The sequence below is a fragment of the Myxocyprinus asiaticus genome, chromosome 28 (assembly GCF_019703515.2).
Source record: "Myxocyprinus asiaticus isolate MX2 ecotype Aquarium Trade chromosome 28, UBuf_Myxa_2, whole genome shotgun sequence".
In the NCBI taxonomy this organism is placed as follows: domain Eukaryota; kingdom Metazoa; phylum Chordata; class Actinopteri; order Cypriniformes; family Catostomidae; genus Myxocyprinus; species Myxocyprinus asiaticus.
In genome coordinates, this window is record NC_059371.1 from 21,986,361 (window position 1) to 22,002,765 (window position 16,405).

Genomic DNA, 16,405 nt, shown 5'->3' on the forward strand with positions numbered 1-16,405 from the left:
TACACATATAAAATGTATAGTCTGTCCCTCCAAGTAAAATGGATTAAAAATATTGATGAGTCATGTTGCTCTTCACAAATTTTTATCTAATCAAATGCTCTCAGATGCTCTTTAGAATGAGAATGCCTATCCCCCTGAAATCGGCCAGCAAGAAGTAAATCAATGTTTATGCCTGTGACATAAATTAAGCATATTTGGGTATTTTAAAAAAAGGGAAAAGTGCTTAAATATTTTCTATTGAAACAGGAAGAGGGTGCAGAACTTATGTCAACTCAGGACAGAAAACTGCGCTCACCAAGCAATTTTCATTGGTCCTTTAAAGACAGTAAAAAGTTTGATAAGTGTGTGAAGGATCCTACTAATAGCAAGAGCTATTTTTCTACAGCTCAAGCCAGAAAGATTGGTTAAAGCTGTTCCCAGAGTCTCAGTCTGTCTGTCCCCTCTGTGCTCCCGCAGAACCGTGGGCGACTGGCAGAGAAGCGCACCATTCCCTTGCCGCCAACACGGGTGCCCAAAAAGGAGCTGGCGTCCGTTTTCAGCAGTGACGACAGTGAAGGCAGCGAGCGGGCCAGTGGAGATCATGCAGACATCAAACAGGAAGAGCTGCATTACTCTATCATGAGAAAGAGGTGAGAACTTGTGTACAGTGTGAGTGGGCGAAAGCCGAATGCCAATCTCTGTGCCAGGACAGGCAACACTAGTCTGCTGGAAAGGGGTCGGCTATCCCTGCTAAAAGACTTGCTTTGCTGGTCATCATGTTTTGGATGCTGGTGCAGAGCATAGGATGCCCACCCAGGCTTCTTAACTAACTTAACCAAAAAGCCTCCCAAGATCAAGCAGCTTCATTTGTGAACAACATGGCAATGCTGGTCCACAGTCTAGACCAGCATCAAACTAGCATTAATTATGGAACTTAAAGCTGGCCTAAGGTGGTCTTTTAGCAGGGATATCAGACATTAGTTCACCACAAAAGAGGATTTATAGACATCTCAGCTCTTTACTCTTATAGCCCCGTATTTTCACACTCAAATACAAACTAACACACCCAAATACACTCATTAGCACTGTACAGATGCACACAGGTTGTGCCAACTCTAAATACCAACGCCTGTGAGCCCACAGAGTACAGAAATAAACATATGGATTTCTCACCAGCTGTATGGAATTGATATAGTTAATTATGTTTTTGCAGCCGTGTGACCACTTCCTTAATGCCACAGGACTCTGAACGGTTTAAGAACAACCACCTGATGTATTCTTTCTAGTTAGAATTATGTTATGCAAAACTTAAATATCAATTCAAGTCTGCTTCTTAGCAATATGCATAATTCTGTCTACAGTACATCATGATATTGTGACCTTTCTTTGCAAAAGACTCAAGTTTATTTACTCTAAAGGTTCTATTTGTTTCGACCTACCACTAACAAAAAAGTACCATCCCTGCAGAAAAGATGTAGATACTGGTGTGCTTGTGTCCAAACCAGGTTTCGAACCTTGACTAGCAAGCTCAACCAGTTTTATATGGTAATTTTTATATGAGATGATAAAATTTATGCAAAAAAAAAAAAAAAAAGAAGTTTAAAAATGGTATATATCTAAGTACCATGATAAAGCCACCTGATGCTATTACTGTACCATAGTACCACCACAATACTTTAAGTCATGTCATCATGAGTTTTATGCTGTAACTGGATGGCAGTTTAATATTGACAGACTAGATCCATAAACAGAAGCACACAATTTCTGCCTTCCTCAAAAATCAAACATGTCTGTTGATGTGCTACAAGTTCCACACCTCCATCTCCAATCATTGCAAGGGAAATTAAGGAACTGAGTGTTCATTAAATCTTCATGAGCTGTGTTTGGCCTCCCTCCTCTCAGGCACACAAGCCTGAAGAAGCTTATTACCCTGCGTTCAGTGCAGCAGTGAGCTAAGTGCAGTGGCTGAAGCGATCGGGTTTTCCGCCTGCATTTTCGCTTTGCCTAAATGCATTAAAGGTGATAACTAGCCAGCAGATGTCAGCCCTGGCAGGTGAGTTTGGGGAACTGCATTTTCGTCCAACCATCCTCGCTTTTCTACTCAAGAGATTGTTGAAAAGAGCGGCCTTGAGGTTCTGATCTATTATTAAGTTTCCTTTAATCACTAGAGCATGCCTTTCAAAGCAAGCTTTTGGTTTGAGACTGTCTGAAGAAGGTTGCTTTCGGTCTTTGGAGGATCTTTATGGGATTTTTCATTCACGTTTTGAAATGAAGTGTCAGCAGCTGTTTCAATGGTGTTTGCACTGAGAGTTTGTTTTGGCACCATCTAGATTCAGTGGTATGGATAATTAAATATCCAGGAAGCTTCAGCGCTTTTAATGAGAGGACTAAGAGAAGACAATATTTTCTTTCTCTCATTAGCAACTCTGCTTTTGCTAAAAATGTCTGCTAACTTAATATAGTGATAATATGACTTATTTAGTGGTGTTTCTGTTTTGGTACAGTGGCCTCAAAATGCATTTGGATACCTTTGGACACTTACTGTAACTCACAATTAAAATGTTAGAAATTCAGTGCATTAGATAACAAAACATCAAAGCAAGTGTCACCTGCAAACAATTTATGCTAGAGCTTTTCTCAGAACAAACTTCACTTTTTGAATCCATTTTTGCAATTAATGATAATGAACTGGTATCAATACCTTTTTAGTGAATGTATGTACTGTATTTCCTCGTAGGTTCACACAGGTGTCCTAGGAGAGTAACCACAGTGGTTGTTCATCACATTAACAATGGACATGTTTTACTAATGTCGAACAACCAGAAAGGGTCTAAATTTTGAGTAATATAACAATTGTTTTATCATTTGATTTCATTAAATGGCTTTTTGTAAGTGTCCAAATACTTTTTGGGGCCACTGTATGTGCTTTTTTCTCTGTGTGAATCGGAATGAATTCCGATGGTTGAGTCATTTGAGTGTAAGAGGCTTGGGTTTATGCCCATTGGTGTTAAGTAGTAAATTTGGGTCATTACACAGCACTGACTAGGCTGACTATAATTACAAATATATACGTACATTTAGGTATTCTCTTCCAGCATAGAGAGGTCATAGTTAGATCTGTCCATTTTGAGAAGCCCAACAATCTAACATGAGATATCTTTGAAATTAGGGATTTTGATTCTCATCAAAACATCATAATCAAACTCTCCATTGGCCAAGTAGTAAATTGAGGGTGGTTTTGCTGTACACCAGATGTTTCTAGAACAAATCTTGAATATGATTATTTGAATAAAGGAGGGCTCTTAGCTCTTACCTTGGAGTGGATCAGCCCTGAATGTCCAGGTACATACCAAGCCCTCATCTGCGCCATTCTACAAAAGTTTCTTGGTCTCTTCCTGTACTCAAACCCGAGCAGCCTCTTACTTTGTGACAGTGCCCAGCTAACCTTATTACAGAGATCCCCCCCACCCCCAACACTTCAGATGCCCATGTGTTAAGATACTAATGAATTTAAAGAACACTTATGACTAATATCTAGGGCTTTTACCCTGTTAAAGGCGGCGGACTGTGAGGAGCCACATCTCTCCTCTGTTCTGGGGCCGCTCACCTCACCCCTACTTTACTTAGATGAGGATCTGACCGACAGAGATAATGGGTTGTTCAATCTATGAAATTCAATTTCCATTGAGCTGGACTGGGTAAGTGAGTTGTGGAGGGGTCTTAACAAATTGGATTTAGTCAATGGATGGTGAAGGATGGGGAATACTTTTTTACGTTTGAGCGTGTTTACGCCTCATCATTGCAGTTTATATTAGTGTTGTGATAGAACTGTGTGTTTCTTTAGTCCAGACGTATATACTTTATTCAGCATTTTGACCAGTGGATAATGAATTAGGGTAATCTGGGACATTGGATAATGTGGGACACCTAAACTCTGATGTGTACAGTTTTTGCTCCATCACAAACAATTATATTAACATTAGTATATTCTAGTTTCTGTAGGTTGTCATGTGATTGAGGTCTAATTTGTTGGTCTGAAGTGTTGGGGTGACAGTCAAAATATTCCAGAAGTACAAACAGTTAGCAGATTATGTTAATTCACCCCAGTTTAAATGAAAATCAGAGAAAAAAATAGCAAATGGTTGCAAAAGGTTGTTGAATATACTGTCACACTAAAATGCTCATTCAGTTTTCAAGGGATTTCCTTCCCCTGCCGTGAGAAAAGCCTGTACACTTTAACATCTTAAAGAAGGCTGTCTATATCTTTTAAACAGATTAATGTTAATGGCCAGCAGATTTATCTGTGATTAGTCATCAGTCCTTCTGTAGGGATACAGACCTTTCTTGCTAAGCAAACATGTGGTGCATAGGCTGAAACATTGCCGCTTAGTGATTTCGTATTTGGAGAGTAAGGGCCATGAGACAGTAGAATATCAATATAAATATCCTAGAACAGTGTTTCACAAACACTAAATGCATTCCTATAACTCATATTAAGGTTGAGCATTGATTAATATTATTAAAGTCCCTTTAAAAAAACATTCAAACTGTGTGAAAAAAGACTACAGGTAGCAAGTATTCTGCTACTATTTTCAATCACACAAACCTATAAAACTTACATTACGCAAAATATTTTGTTTGGAACAGAAAAGAACTGAAAAATCCTGAGATTAATCCCAATTACTTATTTTATTCTATTAACAGCCCTTATATTTTCTTAATATTTGTGTCATACTGTAGGTTTAGAAATCGTCCCCCGTGGAGTACCCGTGAAACTTGCTTAAGTACCCCCTGGGGTACACATACACATGTACAGGAATCACTATCATTGAATATCAGATTTAATTTTATAATCTTTGGAAAATAAATTGAACTTGGCGAGATTTTTGAAAACCCAACCAGTAAAGACAACGGCAAGTGTCGGCTCGCCTTCTGTCTGAAAACAACCACTTTCGCCTAACGCTTAAGTAATAAAATTTGCAAGTATTACATGTTCGTCATAGAATTAGTCCTCAAGGTCATGCCAATCATTTCCTGAACCCTACCTGTGCGCAGTCAGGTGTGTCAACACCAGGGCTTTGAGAAGTGCTGACTGCTTGTCTGGGTAATTACTGAGTAACCATCATGGATTATATAAGATAGTATACTTACTCAGAGGACAGCCTGTTAAGAAAAGCCTCCAAAAAAGATTGCCCATCCCATATTACTTAGTGCTATGTAAAAAAGCCAACATGATCTTTTGTGTAAAGCTGCCTGGCATTTAACTGTTGATCATCTTTTAAATGTATCACAATTTTTGTTGATTTTGATTATTTACCACTCATGGAAAAACTAAGTGTAGAAGCATAAGTGGATTAGATGAAGGAGGGGAGGAGGAGGCAAGTTGATTCCAGAATGACGGACCCTCCCCTTTGTGCACGAGGGACAGGGAAAGGAAATAAATCAGACAACTGTTGCACCTGTCTGGATATAAATACTGTCTTGTCTTCCCCCGTGTTTCTGTGGCCTCTGCAGAGAAAGGCCTGACCTGTCTGCGTTTAGCATTAGGAACGTTTGTCCAGCAAGGCATGCCGTCATCTCCTCTGGTGGCTGTCTGGACCTGAATGTAAGCACTCAGCTAGCCAGAAGTGGAAATCAACTGGTCCAAGCCTCAGGACCGAAGCCAACCCAAACCAGCTTCTTTAGCACGCTGTGACTGGCCAAGGTCTTAAAATGCTGGTATGTACAGTCAAGGGCATTATTATCTGATGGTTAAACGTTTTTTAAAATTAAAGCAATATCTGTCTGACGCATTGAGTGTTTATTGTGAACACATTCCATATTTTTGGAAATTTGAAAGTACAGTAGAAAACATACTAGACCCACATGTAATACACTTTCTAGGAACGACTAGTTTCCAGGCTGTGAATTTTACTATAAAGGTACATTATTGTTGCGCTTTCCAAAACACTGGGTTTATGACGAAACCTAACTTCGCAAATACAGTATGTGGCGCAGAAGGCTAAAACATAGCTCCTTTGCTTGGTCGTTTAGAATTCTTTTTCTCACAGATTTCATATGTTAAGGTTGAGGTCATCAGGTCTTGAGACATTAGAATATCTATATAAATATGACAGAAAATCAGGTTTAGTTTAGTATACTAGGTTAAATGATGAAACCTAGCTAGCAAGAAATGGACTGAGGGTCAGAATACCTTACCTTTCTAGTTCTTGGTTAGTTGGTTTTTAAACAGTCACACAGGTTTAGTGGAATCATTCACATTCAACACATTTGTGTGGTCTACCGTTGCTCCAGGAAATGATGTGTACTCAAAAGTTGACCTCAAATGATGTGACCATGTGCTCCATTCATTCATCTTTGTTTTGTTAAGGCATTTCCCTGTGCAGTTCTGGAGCGTTTGCACGACACACTGCTGGGAAAGGGACGTGATGCTGTAGGATTCCTGGAACGAACCTTTTCTTAAAGCAATAATTAGTGGTTGGGTTCCAGTTCTTGAACTTTTAAAATGTCCAGGGCTCTTCCCAAGCAACAACTGTGGGCTTACTGTCGTACAGTTTACTACTTTACAGGAAAATGTGGATTCTTTGAAGCCCTTGTGTTAGAAATGAACAAACGCGTGTACGTGCACTACAATTGTGCAGGAAAACTGTGTAGTTTTGTTGATCTATATCGACACTAAATGATGGGGCTGGAGCTAAAGCCTGGTCACATCAAGTCCCAAATTTTCAGCACAAAAAAACATGCATAACTAGATTTTAAAATGAAACAATGCATCTTTTTGAACTCCGTTGCCCCAAGTGTGAAATATTGTACTGTGATAATAATTTTTTAATATGCTGGATAGGGCAAAAAAATAAAAATAATTTAACAGTTTATTCAGGTGTCCAAAATGTTTTTAGAGAATCATACAAATTCTGCATTACACATACTGTGATAGATTTGGTGTGAAAATGTGTTTGCAGATATTTTTTACTTTAGTGTCGTTGAACTAATATAGTGAATCAGACATTTAGCTTGATGTATTTTAAGGCACCTGCATTTTGTTTTCTTTCATCCATGATAATTGATTTACTGAAAACTGTCCTGCATTATAAGCTGTTAAGAATGTAATTGTATTGCATTGAATGCGCATACCAACTCAATGTTGTTCCATTGCCTGTCATGATGTGCAAGTAGTTAAAACAGTGAGGATGTTTTAATCAGGTGTTGTTTTCCTTGTAGCATCTTCTTTGATTGGTTTTGCATCAACCTCATGAGTTAATCAATGTCATTAATGTCACATCTACAGAGTCCAGCTGTCTTTAAATGGATGTTTCACTAGACATCGCACAGCTCTCAGGCTTTTTCCGTGGTTTACATTCTCTAATTATCCGACACCGCCAAACAATGTTCAACGTGGCGAAATAATTGTTTCACTTCAACTTTTTCCAAAGTCTTATTGACCTCCCATCAGCTTTTATAAGGCAGGAACAACAGGCAAAGCTCTGGAGAGCACACTGCACTCTCATTTATTTATTTATCTATTTCGGTATTTATTTATTGCTCCTCTCCACTAGCTGAGGCCTGGCTGTTCATGCTGAATGTGAGCAGAATAACAACAATGTTTTTTTGTTAAAAATAAATAAATAAATAAACAGAGAGAAATATTGGCATTTTTTTCTCTCCAAAGTTTCGATTTTTCTTCTCAAGAAAAGGGTACTTTCTTAACTTCAAAATATACAGTGTTCATTACATGATGTGTGTGGACACGGGAGAAATGCAATGTAAAAAATGTTTTCATCATTATGTTTTACACCTTTGTTTCCACCAATTTAACTTGTCACAATAATTTTTTAAACCATTTTATGAGATTTTAAGAGTTTCAAATAAATTTTCTTCATCAGTTATTTCATTCAAAGTGGTAGAGAAAGTGCAATGATCATTCCTGCAGTTTGTGTCTGATACCACTTTGATTTTCCTTAAAAAAATAATGCAGTATTAAACTAAAATTAAAAAAAAAAATTTAGTTTTAATTTCAGTGGGTTGAAGAATTTTTTTAAGTGTCTTTAAACACTTATTTATTTATTTTTTGTAAAAGTAACAGACATTCTACACTTTTACAAATTGCAAAATTTAGCTGTCACTTTGTGTAAAAAGGAGGTATGTTCTCCACATGCCCTCCTACCTTCTGCTTGGCACAGCTTTGTGTGTGTGTGTGTGTGTGTCTCAGGGTGAGACTCTAAGCGCTGTGTTCAGTAATGGTGTAAGCCCTGGCGTCAGGATGCCCGGTCTACCAGCTCTCTGTGTGACCTCTATATCTGGCGCCAGCTCTCGTCTCTCGTGTCACTGCTGGGGCATTTGCGCTGGCACTATCTGCCTCCCCTGCCACGAGGAACTCCGGATCTGCAACACTGTCTTAAACTCAAGTCAGTTGTGAAATACCTGCCATTTACAGCCATGTGCGAATAACAAATAAGCAAGAAACAAATAAGAAATGTCTTAAAGGTATAATTTGCACACAAAAAAAACAACATTTACTCACCCTCATGATGTTCCGAACCCGTATGACTTTCTTTCTTACTTGGAATACAAATGGGGAAATGTTGAAGATTGAAGGCTCTAGTTCCCATTCATTGTACTGGGCACGCTTTTCCATGCAATAACATTCTTTAAAATTTCTCCTTTTGTGTTCCACAGGAAGAAAGAATTTCATACGGTTTTTGAAACCACATGAGGGTGAGTAAAGCATGATAGAGTTAACATTTTGGGGTGAGGTATACCTTCAAATCCTTTAGCACATACCTGCACTGTAAAAATATTTTGTCAGGAAAAATATAAAACACTTCATGTGGTAACATCTAAAATGAACTTTTTATTCAAGTCAAAAATATTATTTTACATCACTGAACCAACCTGACTATGTAAGGTTATACTAACATAAAGTAATTTTTAAGGGTTAGATCAGGTAGAAATGGCTCCTTAAGGTAACAACTGCACATTAACACTTTTTACATTGCATGTATAGGATTTTCTTCCTTTAGCAGCATTTGACTCTCAGTACAGACTTAGAGAAGCAAAGCTCAATGCAGGTGTGCAGTTGGTTTTCTCCACATTCAACCGCAAACCCTACTCCTAGGCGTAGTGCTCCTACAGCAAACGCACGTCAAGAACAGATGGAAGTGCTTTCAGCTGTGTATGTGAGCGCTGTGGTGAGGAAGTGCTTCTGCTACCAGTAACAGCACAGTTGATGCAAAAACCCATATCTTTTGGCATCAGAAAGACTTTGTTCATTGTGATATCACAGATTTTCATTTTGTAAAGCACTGACACTGAAGCTGCTCTGAATGGTTCTGATTTATTTTTTGGCACTTGTTAAATATGGGGGTTTACACGGAAAACATCTCTACCATAGCACCGAGTTTAGCTCAATAGACAGCGATGTATTGATAGTATTGTTAGATTCTGAATGATCCATCTCATATATTTGCTCTACTTTTGCTCCACCCACAATTTTGTTCTTTTCTGCCATTATCCACTAATAGAGTTAGAACTGTTTGGTGTACTCAATGGGATAGTACACCCAAAATAAATGTATTTAGCCTCATGTTGTTTCAAACCTGTATGACTTGCTTTCTTCTGTGTAACACAAAAGGAGATGTTAGGCAGAATGTACTGTAGTCTTAGTCACCCTTCACTTTCAATGCATTTTTTTTTTCCATACGATGAAAGTGAATGAAGACTGATGCTAAGAGTCTACCTACTGTAACATTTCCTTTTGGGTTCCAATGAAGAAAGAAAGCCATACGGGTTTGGAACAACATAAGAGCGATACAACGATGATAGAATTATAATTTTGTTTTGGGTGGACTATCCCTTTAACCTTTATCAGTGACATTTTGTTGCAGAACTGTGTCTTTAAAAATGAAAAAGACCCATGTGTATGTGTGATAATGTATAAAGGAATAAGCATCAGGAGGCTCAGCGATGTTATCACGGGTAGAGGGTGTTTTTGAGGAACAACACGTGTCCCTTTACCAAGGTAAAATCACTGTAAGTGACTCAAGTGGCTTATTTCTTTTATATATATAAAAAAGGCTGCAACAGCAATATAATAAAAGGCACCAATGTTTAAACAGTTGAACTTATTTACAAATATTTATAACATTTTTTAAAGTTTAATTTAAATTTTAATTAGTGGAATAAACAACTCTTCTGGCAGGTAATATTGCTATCTATCCAAACTCTAGGCTGTTTGTAACTTGGTGCATTAACATAAAATGAGAAGTCATAGGTGTGTGTTTAGAATTGTATAACAGTTTTGAACGTGGCTCATCCAAACAAAATTCTGATTCAGAACTACAATATATTAAGTATCTTAAAGTATAATTTTATAAATTGCAAATTAACATGCCAGATATAACATGATTCATTTTCTTCCTAGTTGTATGCTGATATTATTCACATAAATTGTATTAAATTGAAATGAGGGGATTCAAGTTTGGTTATCCTTACTGTAAAGCTTTATTTTTCTGGGTAGCGAACACTTAGCTCCAGTTTATAAAATTGCATGTATTAAAAAAACAAAAAAACAAATCTGATATGCACAGATGAGTGTGTGTCCTCTCTCACTGGGTCATATCTGGGGCAAAGTGTCTGTGTGCTTGGCGGGAAGCGTAAGAGATATTGACCAGTTTAGGTGGAGATTATGCTAATCGTCTTCACTGCGTGATAAGCTACAGCTCTTGTCCTAAGCAGAGCTGTCAGGTCCACCCTGTGCTCTCCTGCGCGGGATCGCTGACTCAGGCGGCCAGGTCTTAGCTCCAGCCCTGATGCAGATTATGACCTTGGCCGCCAGTCATGGAAGGCCTCATTAGCGGCCCTCACAGGGACAGCCCAGAAAAAGTGTGCTAATTAACCTGCTAACAATGTCCTTCCTTAGTGGGCTCACTGCAGAGCCTCCGTCTGCAGATAATAGCCTGCCTTTGCTGCCAGAGCGAGAGCTGCAGAGATGGAGCTGTTGTTTGGACTGATGCCCTGTTAATGGGATGGAAAGGGGAACTTGGATGACCCATAGAGAATGGCATAGTTGCTTCTTAAATAAAGGTTAAATGGATCTTGGACTAAGCAAATTGTATTGATTCATTAGAGTTTTTGATTTTGTTTAGTGCTGCTGCCAAATGAACAAGAACGGTTAGACGTTAAATTCGGAATAATATTTATTTGATAAATTATGTAATTAATATGTATTTTCTATTAGAACTTGAGCTCTGTAAGCGATTGCATTTATGTTAAACATTTCCTTATAATTTAATTACATTTAGGATATTAGATGCAATAACTTTTAATATTAAGGGGAAATATAGCGTGTAGCTGGATACAGTTTGTTTCTTATATTGATTATTTTAGTCTCATTCATTATTTTAATTATCTGTGTGTTTGCCAGCTTCAAATTAAATGTGAGTTTTCCGATCATAGATTTGTATTCCTGGAAATATGGTGAGTGATTGTGCTTTTGCTGTAGTGTAATGATCAGTTGTCTTGGTCTGTGATCATGCTCTAGATTAGTAAAGCATGTTAAGTAAATTGTTATTTAATGAATATTAATATTTTTAAATAAAAATGCTTTTAATAGACTAATTCACAGTAACATTGCACAAATGTTACCAACATTGTAAAGGTGGTATTGTGCAATTGTAGCTGTGTTGTACAGCTAATCAATGGAATTCTTGCCAGTTTTCTGGATTCTCAGAATGACAAGTGAATTTGCAGCCTGGTTCGGTCATGGTGAATAAATTCCTGTATGTGCTGTGTTTGTAGCTGAACTTAAAGTGTGGCAAGCTGACATTACTGAGACTCGGCCTGTAATCTATGCACTGTAAAACTAGCACTTCAACTGCCACAAACAGCAATGCCACGGGCCCACCACAGCAACACAGCAGAAGGCGAGACGGGCTCACTGTGGTCCGGAACCGCCCGTAAAAACATTCCTCAGACCTCCCTTGACATTAGTGCACCCCACAGACTGCCAGCCACGAAGAGATATGCATCTGATATTTGCTAAAGGCTAATCGGGTATTTGAAATCATTTTGCGTTATAATGCGATCAGAGCTTTAATCAGATTGCATTAAAATACCTTCATGACACACTTCTTCTATCCATTTCTATAGAGACAACATGGCCAAAGCAGGACTAACAAGGGTTAATGGAGGGGTGGATAAGTGAAGAAAGGATGAGAGGGGGAGGGGGGTGGGGGGAACGGCCTTGTCCAGTCCTAATCTGTAAACCCTTTAGTTGGCCTTTAAGGGACAAGCAGAGAGAGGAAGACAAGTGGGTAACCAGGCCTGGTAGGGTTATATATGTATTCCAGTGAAAATTATATACCACAATATGAAAGCAATGGTATCTGACTACTTTTAGTTACTTTTGGAATACCTAAAGGCCACTTATGAAAAAAAAACAAGACTAGAGAAAATCAATATTGATGTATATTACGAGCAGTGGCACATTTTATTTTGTAACTTGATTAACTTGACCTCTGCTCGGCAGTATGATCATGCACGCAGTGGTTTAAAAATTGGAAGTGATTTAAACATATTTTTCTATTATCGCTTGGGCTGTGTAAGTGAAAGTGCTTATGTGAAACATTTTCTTTGATATTATTTCGTTTAGCATATTAGGTGTGATCAATTGTTATTTTTAAAGGAAATTTATTAAGAAGCTGGAGTTGTTTCTTTTATTGATTATTTTAATCTCTTTCATAATTTTAATTATTTTGGAGTTTTCCAGCACATAGATTTATATTCTCGGAAATGTGGTGAAAGGAGCTGAATGGAAAACTGCCCTGAATAAAAAAGGGGAATGCACCCATTTTTTTTTTTTTTATATATATATATATACATATACAAAATAGTAACCTGCAATTTTTTTTAATGATGCACCAGAAATCTGATTACGTCTTGTTTTAATATAACTGTAACAGTTTACAGTTTCCTTTTTTTGTAACCTGATAATGTAACACAGTTACTAGTATTCCTTTACTTTGTGTAATAGCAGATGGCATTCTTGCTCTGGGATCAGTTCGTTAGCCAGCTGCATTGGACTTGATCACCAAAAAACTCAGTTTTTCACCTGTCCAAAACAGCTGACATGAATGGTTCTCTGGTTGCAGTTATACAATACAAGGTTGCATATATTCATAAAGCCACTTTGACACCAGGGCGTAAAATGCGTCCATAAATATCGCAAGTATCACCTACAGGTTTTATTATCCATTTTAATTTCTAAAGCCACACGCTCATATTGAATGGTAAATGGGCCCCTTTTATTCACCACTTATCAGGTTCCCTTTGTGAAATGACAGATCACTGGAGAATACACTCATACCCTGAACGATTTCAGCAGTGCGATCATAAAAAACATAATCACCTGGGTTTAAGCTCATAAACTGCTTATGAGTTGAATATGTTGATTAGAACATCTTAAGGTGGAAGATGAGACTGGATGAAACTCAAACCTGCTTGATACAGGAGTCTGTCAGTGCTTATTATACACTGAAAATCCAAAAGACAATGAATGCAGAAGCCGAGTTAAAGAGCCTAAGGCAGAGGTTCCCAAACTTTTTCCTATGAAGGGCCAAAAATCAAACATGACTGAGGGCAGTGGGCCAAATGTAAATGTTGCATATATCAAACTGTATTATTTTAAAATTAAATATTAATACTGCAAAACCAAAACTTGGTTAAAAAAATAAAAATAAAAAAATAAATAGAATTTTGCTTCTTTTCTTAAAGAGGCGATGGATTAAGGCTGAATGCATTACATTATGAAGGGAAATAAAAGCTACAAAGCACATTTCTGCAAATTAAAAAATTGAGAGGCATATTAATTTAGATGACTCCAAAATATGATTATGATTAAGAACCTGCCGAAATATGCCATTGTATCTTATTTTTATTAAAAAACTTGCAGCTATCTGTTTTTAGGCAGATAGTTGCAAGTAAACGAGATCCTCACGTTTGACAAACAAATTACAGTATGATGCACACAGATGTTATACACACCCCAAAACGGGGTTTAGTCAGAAAAAGAAGATGAAATATGAAGAATTAGTTTACTGCATTACCATTTTTGTCTAGCTGGCAGGGCAGAACAGGGATTTTTGAGAGTACTGGTCTGTTCACTTACAGTGCTTGTCGTAATGTTGTGTGGTGTTTGGAGTGAATGGAACTGTTGTTTATATTGAAATGCTCTCTCACCTGACTTTATCAAGCCCGCTTCACAGGTGCGCTTCAGTGGTCACGTGCACGCGGAAATGAAATGCTGCACAATGTATAGTGCGCGTTCAAGCCATATTTAATATCGGATGACTGTACGCACTGTTCCGTGAGTCCACCTAATTACCTGTCATTTCTTGACTCTGCTTTAGTTCCCTCTCCATTTTAAACCAACTAGGTTCTGTCTGGCGGTATTGAATGCCCACCTCCGATTTTGGAGCTGGCCAATCATAGTGAAGATTTTAGGGTGGCCAATGGATGGCCAATGGAGCGAACTTTCAGACAGCACTTATTTAAAGGTCACTGAAGTATGCATATACATTTAAAAAAAACAAATCACTTATACTCTCTACTTTTCAAATAAGCTATACTTTTTGTTATGTGCCAAAAAAAAAAAAAAAAAAAAAATGTTAAAACAAAAAGATTAATTAAAAATGAAAAGCTGCATCAATACCATGTTTCTTGTCATCTATGGCAAGGTGGACCAAATCAAAGGTCATCACAGGCCAACTTTGGGCACCTCTGGCCTAAGGCATTGAATGTTTCGGCTTCAAGGGATGAAACCTGACAGGAATAATAGTGGAGTACACCAGGTTGGCTGTGTTTGATTGGCTTTTTGCGTTGTTGAAGTTGTTTGTGTTGGAATCATGTTATGTTTGTTATGTCATTTGTCTTTTGTTCCATTGGTAAGTATGATCATTTCTGTCTAACTGTATTGATAGTATGAGAAGTTGTTTGACTGTAGATATATTTGTGTAACTTGTGTTTAACTAGTGCATGATATTAAAATTGTGGTCTATTATTATAACCGATATCCGATTGCAGATATAAAAAAATCTATACCACTTTGTCTAAATTATAATAAAATCAGTAGTTTTAAATGCACATGTGAAATGTAAAAGAGATTGATAAATTAAGTTTATTGCACATTTAAAGTAACAATAGTACCAGTAACGATAGTAAAATTTGTTTAAACGTTTTGCAAGTAGTGCATAAATGCACACAGTTCTCTTATCCTTACATGTGCACTGTAACTCGAGATGCGCTTTTACTATTTAGTAAAATTTAGTAGAATTTTACTATTAAATGTAAAGCCCTTCTTAAAGGGTTTTATCTCTGCTGTGAACAATCGCTATCTTTTTAAATTAGTGCTGGATGCACTAGTCCAAAATGCAAGTCCACAATGAAATAATCAATACTGGCCAATAAACAATGATAATAAATGTGTGAGTTGACTGTTGCTTTGTGTGATGAATCTGAGATTAGAAATCCCTAGAAATACTTACCCTGCCCCTCTCACTTTCCCTCCTCTCGCTCTTCTGTTTTGTTTTTTGCAGTCGTGACAGTGACCTCTCAACGATCATCTCCAACCTGCACCACACCCGACAGCACGGCATGCCCGAGGGCCAGCCCTGCTCCGACCTTAGCCTCGCCTCCGCTCACTCAGGTAAGACATACCCACAGACAGTACACCCAGGATAGGTACACATTTATTCAAAATATGATAAAAAAAATGCATGTTTTGGTGTGTTGTTATCCATTTGTTTAGGGCCCTTTATGGTTAAGGTGAGTTAAAGGGATAATTCATCCAAAAATGAAAATTCTGTCATCATTTACTCACCCTCATGTCATCTTTGAAGAATGTGTATGCTGCTTTTTCCTATACAATTAAAGGGAATTGTGACTGAGGCTAACATTATGACTAGCATTTCCTTTTGTGTTCCACGAAAAACAGTAAGTAATGTAGGTTTGGAACATAATGAAGGTGAGTAAAAGATTACACATTTTCTCATTTTTGAGTAAATTATACTTTTAAGGGCCAAAAGAAGACCAAAGGATACATACAGACAAATACTGTAAAATTGCATTGAAAAAGGCTTTAACGATTATAATGCACGCTTATCGAATGTGTGAAATGAACAGTATCTGACCTATAGCGTTATATTATCTTTATTATCTCAATATAATTTGCTGCTATCCTCTCTCTCTCTCTCTCTGTCTAAATTTTGCTGTTATATTGCCATTGTACTTTGTTTTAGCAGGCTTTATCCTTTGATTGATGTAGAACAATTAAACTGACTGTGTGCTGGTATTTTAATTGGGTATTATTTGCATGATTGAGGATGGTAAGCTTATTACTCATCCCATTGTGGCCATCTTCATTCCATTATTT

General features: G+C 37.5%; 1 protein-coding gene across 3 annotated transcripts in view; it reads left to right on the forward strand.

Annotated features, from left to right (window-relative positions):
• Positions 1-16,405, forward strand: part of LOC127418994 (sterile alpha motif domain-containing protein 11-like) — an 82,238-nt gene that overhangs the window by 23,858 nt on the left and 41,975 nt on the right. For all 3 annotated transcript variants that reach the window (XM_051659998.1, XM_051659997.1, XM_051659999.1), the window contains exons 3-4: positions 457-629; positions 15,570-15,679. In XM_051659998.1, coding sequence (XP_051515958.1) covers positions 457-629; positions 15,570-15,679 — 283 coding nt within the window. The remainder of the gene's footprint in view (positions 1-456; positions 630-15,569; positions 15,680-16,405) is intronic.